Raw genomic sequence first — 15,705 nt, forward strand, 5'->3', positions numbered from 1 at the left:
AGCATATGGATTGGATATAAATTATAATCCTGTAACCAGTTCTTAGTTCTTTGACTACAGTTATTCTGTGTCAAATATTTATTTACAATCCAAATTCAGACCTGCATCAAGCACGAAAATTGAGTCCTTTTCTGCCCCAATTGTTCAGGGTTGGACCTCTGCTGTGGTATCCAGCTGTACTCAGCAAAGCAATTATTAAATTTAAACTCTGGTCTATTATTTTCTAAAATGTATTGTTGAATGGGCTGTTTAATCTAAATCTTTGCATAAAATTGATAGGTTGGTATTATAGGTATACAACTGGTTATTTTTTTCACCATCTGCTATTTATTTAAGAAAAAGATTGATGTTGAGAAATGTTTACCATTTGCAACAACACCAGTCGTAGAGGAAGTTGGACTAGCCGCAGAGAAAAGAGACACAGTTGACTTGCCCACTGAGTTTGTTATGGAAGTAAGTGGAATGAAACCAACCACATCTGAAGAAACCTTAAGATACTATTTTGAAAGCCGCAAAGTTGCAAATGCTGACGTTGTAAAGATGAAATTTATTGAAGAAAAAGAAATGTACATGGTCTGGTTTGCAGATGAAAGTGGTATGTATGAATAGTATTGTGGACTCTTTATTATGTCTCCATTTTGAATTAAGAAAGGGAGATTTTCTGAATTCTTTTGTTTCTATTCTTATAGGCTATTTTGGAAACTGTTGTCTATTTTCATAAAAACTAATGATAAAACTATGCATTGCCAACCAGTTGAGAAACTTTTTGTTTTTGTCATTTTAGTATTTGATGTTGAAAGATTATCTATGATAGCTAGTTTCTGTCAAATGTTTTTGTAATATTTTTACTTTGGGTAATTTATATAGAGCCATTTATATTGTAAGATAAATGTATTTATGTATATAGACAATAATAGTGCATTGACTTGATATATCAACGATACAAGGATGAGAAACGGGGAAATACGAGGCTCTGCCGAGCTTTTTCCCCGTTTCGGGCCGAATCCTTATATCGTTGATATGTCAAGTCAATGCACTTTTATTGTCTTTATACTGCAATCTAAAATAATACATTTTCAATTGTTGTTTAGTGTGTATATAATTATTTGATTTAAATATTGGGAAACTTCCCCCTTTTATAAAAAGGCCTCATTTCATGCAGGTGGGGAAATGCACAGTAAATGAAATGTACATCTACCTCCAGTCGATGATGAGCAAGTTTGTTTGAGAATGAACTAAAATATCAACAATATGCATAAAATATAATGATATATAGTTTGAAAACCAAAAATATTAACAAGTGAAATATGTTTTTTTTCTAAAAATTGCAAAAGAACTAAGTTTATGTCGTTGTATACAAAAAATATTGGAACCAAGAACAGGTTGAATAGGTCGTATAAATAATTAATTAATAATTTCGTAGATTTCTATTTAAATATTCATGAGAAAAAGTGATATCAGGTCAGTGACTGTATATGACATAGAGAATAATACATGGCAAAATCCGTATCATATGTCGTATCATCCCGAGACACTAATATCAGCCCAAGGGCCTTTAAGCCCGAGGGATGATATTGGTCGAAGGTGATATGGTATGTGATACGGATTTTGCCATGTTTTATACGCTTTATCATATATTTCAACAGGAGAGTTATGTTATATGAACTGTTCACTAGGTTACCTTCAGTTCTACTTTTGTCTTTTGTTTTAAAAGCCTTAAAAGAACTGCGCAATTACTTATCCAAAGCACCTGGGTTACCTTACAATTTGCGTGCTGTTGTTTTAAAAATATTTTGTTTATTGTTGTATTTTTTTGTGTGTTTTGTATTTTTTACAATTGCATTTAGTGTGCAAAAAATTATGAAAACTTGGCGTTCTTGACGTCACATGTACATACCAAACAATGATGTCATTCAATAAATTGCGTCACGCCGGAATGACCGTATCTATTTTAGGATTTTTTTTTCTTAATCTTCCATAAATAAAAACTGACTATGTAAAAAAAAAAAAAAAAGTAGGGGTGTGATAAAGGGTAAAGGTGTGATAAAGGGTATGCTATAAAAGGTAGGGGTGTGATAAAGGGTATGCGATAAAGAGTGAGCATCAAAGTTGCGCGATATGGATTAAACAGAAGGCCATTTATCACATATTCAAAACTACTGTATTTACTACTAAACATATGATAAATAGAAATATACAGTCAATGCATTTTGACTGCTCAAATAGAACGAGGGCAGTATAAAAGACAATATGTTGATCTTTAAGATATAAAGCAGAAGATACCAAACAGACAATTAAAATTCTTAATTAAAATAATAATAATGGCAAAATTAGAAAAAGGATTAAAAGACAAACAACAGGTTACAAAACACTGAACAACTAAAAATACACAAACCCAAGCAAACAGCAGGGATGATCTTTTGTTTGATGTAATTTTGAGTTGCTTGTCTTATTTACTTTTACACAAACTCACTTTTTTTTTAATTTTTAAACTAAAACTTAAAAAAAATATTTGAAGCATAATGTTTGTAGTTGTCACCATCCACAAACCAACTAAAGGTCAAATACTAGAAAATCTGGTGTTCATTTTGTTTGAAAAATTACTTCTTTAGAACATGTAATTTTTTTATTTCATGATAAATACCATTTCTCCTTGAATATTTTAGCCATTGAAGCAGTAATGAGTAAAAACCTTCGAGTTGATGGGCAGACACTAGAAGCAAAACGGTGTGTCCCACCACCTCCACAAAAAATGGTTCCAAAATATGATGATAAAGTGTTTATAACAAATATCAGTCCTACAACCACCAAAGATGGACTAGAGAATTTTCTGGAAGTTAAATCTGAATGTATTCCAATAGAGTGTATATTTGGTGAGGCAGAAGGCACAGCAGTAGTTACATTTGAACAACCACCAGGTAAAATTGAATAAAAGTAATATTGTTTTATGGGGCTTTGTCCAATACTTTTACTTTCATAAAATGAATTTTTATATATATTTAACTGCAATAGTTTTTATACGACCGCAAAATTTAAAAAAATTTTGGACGTATATTGGTATCATGTCGTCGTCGTCGTCGTCGTCGGCGTCGTCGTCGTCGTCCGAATACTTTCAGTTTTCGCACTCTAACTTTAGTAAAAGTGAATAGAAATCTATGAAATTTTAACACAAGGTTAACGACCACAAAAGGAAGGTTGGGATTGATTTTGGGAGTTTTAGTCCCAACATTTTAGGAATTAGGGGCCAAAAAGGGCCCAAATAAGCATTTTCTTGGTTTTCGCACTATAACTTTAGTTTAAGTAAATAGAAATCTAGGAAATTTTGACACAAGGTTTATGACCACAAAAGGAAGGTTGGGATTGATTTTGGGAGTTTTGGTTCCAACAGTTTAGGAATTAGGGGCCAAAAAAGGGCCCAAATAAGCTTTATTCTTGGTTTTCGCACAAAAACTTTAGTATAAGTAAATAGAAATCAATGAAATTTAAACACAAGGCTTATGACCACAAAAGGAAGGTTGGGATTGATTTTGGGAGTTGAGGGCTGAACAGTTTAGGAATTAAGGGCCAAAAAGGGGCCCCAGTAAGCATAATTCTTGGTTTTCGCACCATAACTTTAGTATAAGTAAATAGAAATCTATGAAATTTAAACACAAGGTTTATGATCACTAATGGAAGGTTGGGTTTGATTTTGGGAGTTTTGGTCCCAACAGTTTAGGAACAAGGGGCCCAAAGGGTCCAAAATTGAACTTTGTTTGATTTCATCAAAAATTGAATAATTGGGGTTCTTTGATATGCTGAATCGTAGATTCTTAATTTTTGGTCCCGTTTTCAAATTGGTCTATATTAAGGTCCAAAGGGTCCAAAATTAAACTTAGTTTGATTTTAACAAAAATTGAATAATTGGGGTTCTTTGATATGCCAAATCTAACTGTGTATGTAGTTTCTTTAATTTTTAGTCCCGATATCAAATTGGTCTACATTAAAGTCCAAAGGGTCCAAAATTAAACTCAGTTTGATTTTAACAAAAATTGAATTCTTGGGCTTTTTTGGTATGCTGAATCTAAACATGTACTTAGATTTTGATTATGGGCCCAGTTTTTAAGTTGGTTCAAAACAGGATCCAAAATTATTATATTAAGTATTGTGCAATAGCAAGAACTTTTCAATTGCACAGTATTCAGCAATAGCAAGAAATCTTCAATTGCACAGTATTGTGCAATAGCAAGAAATTTTCAATTGCACAGTATTGTGCAATAGCAAGAAATCTTCAATTGTACAGTATTGTGCAATAGCAAATATTTTCAATTGCACAGTATTGCACAATAGCAAGAAATATCTAATTGCACAATATTGTGCAATAGCAAGAAATTTTCAATTGATTGGAGTTATCTTTCTTTGTCCAGAATAGTAGTTGATTCAACTTAAATCATTGTTTTATACAATAAACAATGTATATTCACTTTTACTACCAACTGATAAATTAAAACAATCTTTACCAATCAGTGATAACAAGCACCTTTTGTTACATTTTAATATGTTATGATGTATTTAAATGAGTAGTTATTGTTTCAAACTCCATTAGAAATTTGAATTGAGATCAGTTTTGGAAAAAGGGAAAGGGGGATGTGAAAAAAAAATGGGGGGGGGGGGGAGGGGGGTTAAATTTTTCTCATTTTAGATTTCATAAATAAAAAGAAAATTTCTTCAAACATTTTTTTGAGAGGATTAATATTCAACAGCATAGTGAATTGCTCAAAGGCAAACAAAATATTTTAAGTTCATTAGACCACATTCATTCTGTGTTCGAAACCTATGCTGTGTCAACTATTTAATCACAATCCAAATTTAGAGCTGAATCCAGCTTGAATGTTGTGTCCATACTTGCCCCAACCGTTCCGGGTTCAACCTCTGCGGTCGTATAAAGCTGCGCCCTGCGGAGCATCTGGTTATGTTTGATTGGGTATTAAAATGATCAAAATAGGTGTATATAAAGTACCTTGATTATAAACAAATGAGCAGTATAAACAAACTTTTGAAAGTGCATTTATTTTTTTAAACGACCAAAGACAAATACAAATGTACGTAAACACATTGCAAATGTATTATAAAACCAGTTATTTTCATGATACCTATTATGTTGTATATTTTATGATGGTATGATATTAAACCCTTAAGGAATGTATTTAACTAAATTTGCATTTGATGACATTATCTTTCAATCGGTTATATAAAAGTCTGGAGTTAGCATATCAGTAACGGCTAGCAGTGCCTTGTTAATTTATGTTGATTATTATCATTTTGCAAAGTTTCGTCTGAAACCTTAACTAACATTGGACTCTGACCTCTTTTAAACTGAGTATTACTATGTGTACTACTGGTGTTTTTACTCCACTTCGGCTAGATTGTAAAGGGGCTGGTTGAGATCCCACAACATGTTTTACCCTTTCACATTCTTAATGTGCCTGTCCCAAGTAAGAGTCCTGTAGTTTAGTGGTTGTTGTTGGTTCTCTTTAGTCATATTTGATTTTTCATATATTGATTTGTTATATTGATAAGAATGTTAGATTTCTCAATTGAATTTTTTCATATTTTCTTGTCTGTTTTTTTTTAAGCTGCCATAATACGATATGGGTTGTTCTTGTTGAAGGCAATACAGTTGCCTAATTAATATATTGCCCACAGCCACTTCATTTAAACTTTGGTGGATAGTTTTCTCATTGGTAGTCATACCACATCTCCTTATTTTTATATTCATGGACAATAGAAAAGATACAGACAGTTATTGAATTTGTACTGGTATATTTATACCCATATTAAAACTCAATTACAAACGAAAGAGAACCAACGCCTGGTGAATCTGTAGTACGGTCGAGTCCATAAAGTGGATACCCGAGGGTATGCAGGGTTGTTATGATAAAAAACATAAAATGTAGAGAGTCTTATAACAACAACACTTTAGGGACTGCTGCAGAAATTTATTGATCGACATGATTCGGTGCCTAGGGCACCGTCATCAGGATAAAAACAATACATAAAATCATGTTGAAGTACAAAATCGGGTTGTTAAAATTTAAACGTCACAATGTTACAATGGTAAGTAACGTTATTAATAGCAACGTACTGAAAGTGAAAGTGAGAGTTCATTGCAAGTATGTAAATAAACTATAAAAAGAAATTAAAATAAAATGTTTTTGTTGCACCTCTTCTTGCACCGTGGAAAGAATAATACAATAAGTTGTCAGGCTGTGTATAGACTGTATAGGTTGTGTGGTCTGAATGTTCTGTTAAATTTCTTCCCCCAAATAGACGACATTTTATCAGCAATTCCGTACCATTTCGACTGGCAAACTATCGGGAATGGCCAGTAATCCACTTTTACGGATTACTGGCCATTCCCGATAGTTTGATGAACAAACACATAGTTAAAATTCAACATAGACTAGTGATATTTATACTTTGTCCTTTACTTTCGGCGACTGAAACATTTTACAGCATTCCTGACGCGATTGGAAGCAGTATCTCTGGCCATGGGAAGCCAGTGGAAATGGTACGGAATTGCTGATAAAATGTCATCTATTTTGGGGAAGAAATTTACAGTGAGTTGACTGTTAGTGTTGCTCTCCACCAATTGCAATTCATTCAAAATTTTTACCAAATTGCAATTTGTTTTATAAAATTAAATTGTTCAACTGGTCAGAAATTTGAACCAACTGCTGTAGAAAACCACAGCCAATTGCACCAATTGCAATTCATTCTAAATTTTGACCAAATTGCAATTTGTTTTATTAAAACCAAATTGTTCAACTGGTCAGAATATTGAACAAATTGTTCAGTCAAGTCATGAAAGTGCAAGGTGATAAAATAAAACATACTTACAATCCTATGTTATAAATATAGAATACTTTTAGAAAGAAAAACTATATGAAAGCTTAGTTTGGACAATTATATAGCAATTCAAAATAAACAGTTCCTCTTTAGCATGGAAATGACTATAATATAACTAACTATACAAACTGATAAACTAATTTTGTCACAACATCATTAAAGTGGAGTTAAAGTCTTATAGGATTGTAAGTATGTTTTAATTTATCACCTTGCACTTTCACATTTTGACTGAACAATTTGTTCAATATTCTGACCAGTTGAACAATTTGGTTTAATAAAACAAATTGCAATTTGGTCAAAATTTTGAATGAGTTGCAATTGGTGGAGAGCAACACTAACCGAACATTCAGACCACACAACCTATACAGTCTATACACAGCCTGACAACTTATTGTATTATTCTTTCCACGATGCAAGAGGACAAACACATGTTGGCAGAATAATTTTACAGTGAGTTGACTATTAGTGTTGCTTTCCACCAATTGCAACTCATTCAAAATTTTGACCAAATCGCTATTTGTTTTATTAAAAGTATTCTATATTTATAAGAATCAGATATCATTTTAAATAAAACATCATATATTCAGTAAAATATGTGTGAAATAACAATATGCTATTGATAAGTTTTCAGGGGAGATAACCAAAAATATTATTCTTTTGAATAAAGACTTTTTGAAAGAAAAGTTATTATCTCCCCCATGGAAACTTCCTACAAACATATATTGAAATTTTACACATATTTTACTGAATATGAAATGTTTTAATTCACATAATGTCTGATTCTTATAAATATAGAATACTTTTAGAAAGAAAAACTATATGAAAGCTTAGTTTGGACAATTTAATAGCAATTCAAAATAAACAGTTCCCCTTCAGCATGGAAATGAATATAATATAACTATACAAACTGATAACCTAATTTTGTCACAAGATCATTAAAGTGGAGTTAAAGTCTTATAGGATTGTAAGTATGTTTTATTTTATCACCTTGCACTTTCATGACTTGGCTGTGGTTTTCTACAGCAGTTGGTTCAAATTTCTGACCAGTTGAACAATTTGATTTTATAAAACAAATTGCAATTTGGTCAAAATTTTGAATGAGTTGCAATTGGTGGAGAGCAACACTAACAGTCAACTCACTGTAACAAACATTTTCACAACAAAAACATTTTATTTTAATTTCTTTTTATAGTTTATTTACATACTTGCAATGAACACTCACTTTCACTTTCAGTACGTTGCTATTAATAACGTTACTTACCATTGTAACATTGTGACGTTTAAATTTTAACAACCCGATTTTGTACTTCAACATGATTTTATGTATTGTTTTTATCCTGATGACGGTGCCCTAGGCACCGAATCATGTCGATCAATAAATTTCTGCAGCAGTCCCTAAAGTGTTGTTGTTATAAGACTCTCTACATCCATATTAAAACTGTATTATAGATATTGAGAAGTTACAGACAGCATGTATGATGAGACCATTGGATGGCAGCCATCTTAGCATACACACAGTACCAATAACAGACTGTGTTGTTGTCAGTGGATTCAAAGACACTACCTCATCAGTTACAATGGAGTACTACTTTGACAATAAAAGGACATCAGGGGTGGAAGGTGTAAGAGAAGTGAAGTTAGTTGAAGATGAAGGGAAATGTCTGGTGTACTTTACTGATCCTGATAGTAAGTTTGTTGTAAAGCAGCCATTAATAAATCCCTTGGTTAGGTTTATTGTCATAAGAGGATACAGTAATCTTTGTTGTAGATAAATTCATCACAGAAAGGTATACATCATTTATCCTGCAATTATCCAACTATTGTACAAATAACAGGTATACTAATAAATTTTTGCTTTATTTGTAATTTGCTTTAATTACAGGCTTTGGACTTTGATGAATTGTTGAAAATCACAATTATACAGACTTTTTTTTCTAAACGCTTTCAGATATAGGGCTGATTTTTGGTATGTGAGTTACTCACGATGAGTTACAGATCAAGTTTAAGTTTCGTTTGGCTCCGCTAATTTTTGGTGAAATTACGGGCTTTGGACTTTGATAAATTATTGAAAATCACAGTTATACAAATTTTGTGTCCACATGTGTTATTGAAATTGCAGATTTTTCAACTTTTTGGGACGGGGCCATTCGTGTCGCTTTGACACATCTAGTTTAAATCCTATAGTTCATTATGTTTTATGCTTATTGTCATTATTCTAGTCCATACTCAAATGAATTTGTTCACCATGGATTGGTTTCAACAGGTAATGTACATTTCATTGTATTGTTTATTTCTTTGCCAGATATGAGGCCTTTTAAAGGGTGATTTTCCCAATATTTAAATCAAATAAATAACAATAAACAACACTTAAAAATGTTTTTTTTCTACATTGCAGTATAAAGACAATAATATTGTATTGACTTGACATATCAACGATGTTAGGATTCAGCCAGAAACGTGGAAAAAACACGGCATAGCCTCCCATTTCTCTGTTTCTAAGCCTCATCCTTATATTGTTGATATGTCAAGTCAATACACTATTATTGTCTATATCTTAGTACTCAGGGACAATGCAATGAATGATAGTGTACAAGCATTTACATTTTATTTTTATTATTTTCTTTTTATTTCTAGGCTTTTTCAGTGGTATATAAAAATAAACTTGATTTTAGAACATAGTGTTATGAGTCTACTTATGACATTAACAGTGTATACATATCGAGATAAAAAAGTACAGACAAAGAATATCAGATTAGTACGATAGTTATGTCTCAGTACAAAATTAGAAATAAATAATCTTATAAACATAAATTACAGGGGCTTGAAATTCATAGCATTCTTTACAGTTATTATCAATTGAAATAATGTTTATCATAATATCATGATTTTTTTTAATATCAAACTGTTCAAACACATGGAAAATTTATTGATTTTGTTTTAGGTGCACTCCAGGTTTGTAACAGAAAACACACAGTTGAAGGTCAACTTCTTAAAGTACAAGTGTATTATGAATGTCTAGGTCAGACTGCACTAGATGACGATGGACCAAAATTCAAATCGCTTAAACCAATTGTGATACAAAATGTTAATCCACAAAAAATTGAATTCCTTCTCAATTCTGACACAAATAAAACAGCTTTTGAGAAACAACTTTCACGACACTATGCCGATGTTGAATGGCCAGATATAACAGAGATAAAAGATACACTTACGGTTAACTGTACTTTAACTGAAGAAGTCAAAGACTGCAGAAAATTGACCCAAACATGGACAAAGACAGTAACAACAGAAACTGAGAAATTTTTCAACATGTTTACTGTGAATGAAATCCAAATCTTGCAGGGAGCTTGGAATGATGTGTTGAAACATCTGAGAGAAATTAGCATTTCTTATCCTGAAAATGTAGCTGTCACAGTTATCACAGAGGACTTTAAGATGGTTATTGTAGGTCATAAGGTTCCTGTTGATGAGGTGGCAGAAAAAATTGGCATTGTCATGAAAGATGTTGCTGCTGAGCATGATAGGAAAAGACTTCAAGTTACAGAAGAAGTTAGTCTTAAACACTTTCAGCTTCTTGTTCTACTGCATTTACATTTTTTGGATAACATGGAAAAGGAATTTGAAGGACTGCATATTCAGATTGATTGGAAAAAGCATATAGTGATCTTCACTGGAAGGTCAAGTCATGTTAATGCAGCTAAGGTTAAGATGTTTGATCAGATACAGGAACTTACTGGTGTAACTGTTGGGAAATTTTCTGTTGAATATATAGAATTTTTGAAAATACCAGAGGTGAAAACATATGTAAGTCAACAAATTAAACAGCAGGGAGTTTTAGGGGTTTGGAATATTGAAGAGGGCAATATTATTACAATGTATTCTTTGTCAGATGAAGGGGCTGTGACTGCTTGTGATGTGCTAAAGAAATCAATCATTGAAACTCCAATACATCTTGATGACAAACAGGGTGTTTTGATAGGAACTGACATATGGAATAAGGAGATCAAGGCTGTTCAAATGGAATATCAGAAAGCTTTGGTTAAAATTGTTGTGGCTGATTCAAAAACTATCGTTATTTATCAGACATCAGCAGAAAACAAAGGAATCTTGAGAGAAAAAGTCACTAACATCTTTTATTGTCATGCAGCTTCTAAAGAAAAGATACAGCTGTCAAGTTCAGAGATCAGACTGTTACAAGAACAGTACCAAATCGAATTAAGTACTCTTCAAGAACAGTCTGCAAAAGATCATTTGACACTGATCCTTGATAATATCTCTGTTTATATTCAGGGAAATTCTAAAAGAGTCAAAGACACCAAACAGAAGATGGATGATATACTCAGATCTATTTATAGAAAGAAATACACCATAAAAAAAGCTGGCATTGTGAAACATATGAGAAGTGAACAGGGACAAGCTAAAATCAGTCAAGTGGAAAAAAAGAATAACGTTATTATACATTTACAGACAGGTAATGATAATGATGATGAGGAGCAGGATAATAGAAGTAAATCCGAGCCAATTTCACCAAAGAAAACATACAAAGAGACAGCTATGTGTACCATACCTTCAGGACAGACCATTATTACAGTTGTTGGTGATACTACAGAACTTGATGTTGATGTTATTGTTAATATTGCCAATGAGAAGCTGCAACATGTAGGAGAACTGGCTAAAGTTATTGTTGACAAAGGTAACAATTTAATATAGGAGAAGGAGTCTAAACTTAGTTAAATTGATAATATAGCAAATATTTTATTATCAAATGTCAGTACTATTTTAATGTTTGTGATTGTTTTCTCAGATTCTCCTACAATCAATTGAAGTAAAAATTGAGGAATTTTATAGATTGTTTCTGTAACAAACTCAGATATGTGTATGTTCCAGACCGTATGAGTATTTGGACCGTACGTGTACGGTCCGGACCGTATACGTATACTCGTACGGTCGGACCATATGAGTATACGCGTACGGTCCAGCTGACCAAACATGTTTTGGGATCATATGGGTTAAATTCAAACAAGTATTTATCAAAATCCTGAATTATTATTAGTTATACAAATTGTTATTATTACAATAAGATGGGTAAAGTGAATAAGCGAACAATTGAAATTGAATATTTGTTTGATTTTATATCCGTGAATCCTTTTGTGTTACTCTGGCCCAAGGTGACATTTGCTTCCACAAGGAACGTCATATTTTTTTTACATTTTCATGCATGTTCCTTTGCATATGCACTTTTTTGTAAAGTTCCCAAATATTCTTCAACAATTGTCCTCCCACATTATGTTTACTTCCGAGAATGTCAGTGAGCATACTTGGCTGAAATTAATGAATTACTGACATGCTTAATACAGGAGATTAACATTAAATAAGCGTGATTTTTTTAAAATTTAAAATATTAAGTTTTTATTTAAATTACTATAATTGAAATTTTTATATTAATTTGAGATAGAAGTTATTTTGATACTTGTTATATATACATTTGTATGTAATAAACCTGACCAACTTCTTAATATTAGTCAGACCCTATGAGTACGGTCCGACCGTATGCGTATTTTGAAAAAGTATGCATATGGTCCAGACCGTACGCTTACGGTCCAAATACCCATACAGTCTGGAACATGTATATTATTATGATTCTGATTTAAGTGAGTTATTTATCTTAACAAATTGAAAGTTTAATTGGGTTAATTTTATTAACCGGATTTTTGTGACAAAAAGGTCGGTTATTGATTTGGGGATGTACGGCGGGCGGGCGGTCGGTTGGTCGGGCGGGCGGCAATAAAATGTTGTCCGTGCATTAACTCATGAACCATTCAACCAAAGCTTTTAAAATTTTAATATGTTGTTACTGACAACTAAATGAAGGTCAAGTTCAATAATGGCGATTTTGACTTTTACCGTTCAGGAGTTATGGTTCTTGAAAGATTGAAAAATGGAGTTTCCAGTCGTGTCCGTGCATTTACTCATGAACAGTTCTACCAAAGCTTCCCAAATTTTAATATGTTGTTACTGATGACAAAATAGAGGTCAAGTTCAATAATGACGATTTTGACTTTTACCGTTCCGGAGTTATGGTTCTTGAAAGATTGAAAAATGGAGTTTCCAGTCGTGTCCGTGCATTTACGCATGAACTGTTCTACCTAAGCTTCCCAAATTTTAATATGTTGTTACTGATGACAAAATGGAGGTCAAGTTCAATAATGATGATTTTGACTTTTACCGTTCAGGAGTTATGGTTCTTGAAAGATTGAAAAATGGTGTTTCCAGTCGTGTCCGTGCATTTACGCATGAACTGTTTTACCAAAGCTTCCCAAATTTTAATATGTTGTTACTGATGACAAAGTAGAGGTCAAGTTCAATAATGACGATTTTGACTTTTACCGTTCAGGAGTTATGGTTCTTAAAAGATTGAAAAATGGAGTTTCCAGTCGTGTCCGTGCATTTACGCATGAACTGTTCTACCTAAGCTTCCCAAATTTTAATATGTTGTTACTGATGACAAAATGGAGGTCAAGTTCAATAATGGCGATTTTGACTTTTACCGTTCAGGAGTTATGGTTCTTGAAAGATTGAAAAATGGAGTTTCCAGTCGTGTCCGTGCATTTACGCATGAACTGTTCTACCTAAGCTTCCCAAATTTTAATATGTTGTTACTGATGACAAAATGGAGGTCAAGTTCAATAATGATGATTTTGACTTTTACCGTTCAGGAGTTATGGTTCTTGAAAGATTGTGAAATGGCGTTTCCAGTCGTGTCCGTGCATTTACGCATGAACTGTTTTACCAAAGCTTCCCAAATTTTAATATGTTGTTACTGATGACAAAGTAGAGGTCAAGTTCAATAATGACGATTTTGACTTTTACTGTTCAGGAGTTATGGTTCTTAAAAGATTGGAATTTCGTTCCTTTTATATTCGGGATTTCGGGATCGGACCCCTAATTTATTGATTCTCGATCTTAAATATGTTACCAGAAATAATTTGAAATCACAGACCTACATATAAACGGTGAAAAAACTCCAGTCCAATTCCTCTGTACCCATATCAAAAGTAAACTAACTCTAAATATAGAATCATATACATGTATCTTATCTCATTCTATCCCTAGTTTGTTTACTCTTTGTCAGCATAAAAGCGAGTTTAATATTTTGTAACAGCGATTGTATTATAGGAATGCATAAGTCCTTTTTTCAGGAATTTTACACAAATGTACAGACGTTACGCACGGTATTCGGTCTATATTTCATTTGGGCGTATGACATTTGCGCCGATTCTGAAAATTTTCATTCTTTCATTGGCGCCGATTTCATTTTTCATTTGCGCCGATTTTATATTTGCTCCTAATTAGATTTACAGGTAAGTTAAAACTTGTACATGTACTGTGCTATACCATTGGTAAAATCTGGTTATAATTGTTTTTGATCCATGTTTAAGTTAATTTTGATTCATATTGTTCTGGAACTTCGTTGAAACTTGATGGTCATATTGCACATTGAAACGGACCGAGAAGTAAATTCTTTAATCATCGAGGGCCATACATATCGGAAGGTCAGTGTTCTCAAAAGTCAGAGTTACCACGGATTCTATTGTCAAAACACAGATCGAGCATAACCATGTGGTAAATGTCCGAAAGACAGATGCTAAAGAACTACGGATACGGTCAACAAGGAAAAAAGTCTGGAGATGAATCTTGTAGGCCTTCTTCCACCTCCCAGTGGTGAGCAGGGGACAACAGTTATATACACGTTGTGATTCACAATTCATTACATTTGTACAAGTGGCAAATGGAAGAGGTCTATAATGATAAATGAAAAATAACATGACTTGGATGGAAGGTTCTCTCATTGACACTCACATCTTCTTATATCTATTCACCTGTAATTTACCTGTAATAAAATCGGCGCAAATGAAAACAAAAATCGGCGCAAATGAAATGCAGATCGGCGCAAATGCAAAACGCCGGTTATCCGTTTCATTTGACCATTTTATTGATGCAAAAATAGGACAAAAACAAACCAATTCTGCGTATTATTAAAAAATTACTTGTCTTGATTCATCATTTTAATCGAAATTTAATAAAACGAGATTTTAATAAATTTAATGTTATGTATTATTACATATTTAAGCAACGATTCCGTGTTTATACTGCCATTTTTGCCGTGTAAGACGTAACAACAATAACTAACCATCCAAATATAAACAAAGAAAAAACAAAAACTACTGAATGGATTTCGATGAAATTTGTGCAGGTGGGATACAATAGGATCATATTCATGATGTGAAACGGGTTCGATAAATAGCATGTCAGTTCGCAATCTAGTGGCCATTTTCTAAATTCCATAGATCTGTAAGATTTGAAAATTCGAGTTAACAAAAATAAAAGCAAGCACTTCGATATTAAAATATTTTCACATAAATCATAGAAAAGGTTAGCCACCTCTACATGCAAATGTGATTTTATTGAATTTTACGAAAACATTTTTATTTCTGACACAGCTTCTCTCATTTTATTTTTTTCCAGTATTTTCCGTGTCTCCCTTAAATGTTACTGTAGGTCCATTGTTCAAGATTTTTAAGGGTATTTTAACTTTGTGACAGACAAATGAACTATGAAAACAAATGTTACTACTGAAATGTGATTTTTTAAAAGACTTATTTAAGCCTTCAATGTCAAGGAAACGTTTAATTTTTCATCAATTTCAATCAAGTTTTCCATGTCTCCCCAAAATGTTACCACGTCCAAATTGAACGTTTTTTGCACGGAACGTCAATGTAGGTGTCAATGTAACGTAATTTATATATCTTTTATCTTTTG

General features: G+C 32.6%; 1 protein-coding gene across 1 annotated transcript in view; it reads left to right on the plus strand.

Moving 5' to 3' along the window:
- Positions 1-15,705, plus strand: part of LOC143042061 (uncharacterized) — a 57,221-nt gene that overhangs the window by 24,030 nt on the left and 17,486 nt on the right. The window contains exons 13-16 of the mRNA XM_076214300.1: positions 337-595; positions 2,667-2,918; positions 8,335-8,571; positions 9,827-11,578. Coding sequence (XP_076070415.1) covers positions 337-595; positions 2,667-2,918; positions 8,335-8,571; positions 9,827-11,578 — 2,500 coding nt within the window. The remainder of the gene's footprint in view (positions 1-336; positions 596-2,666; positions 2,919-8,334; positions 8,572-9,826; positions 11,579-15,705) is intronic.

Source organism: Mytilus galloprovincialis, chromosome 8 (assembly GCF_965363235.1).
Source record: "Mytilus galloprovincialis chromosome 8, xbMytGall1.hap1.1, whole genome shotgun sequence".
NCBI classification, from domain to species: Eukaryota; Metazoa; Mollusca; class Bivalvia; order Mytilida; family Mytilidae; genus Mytilus; species Mytilus galloprovincialis.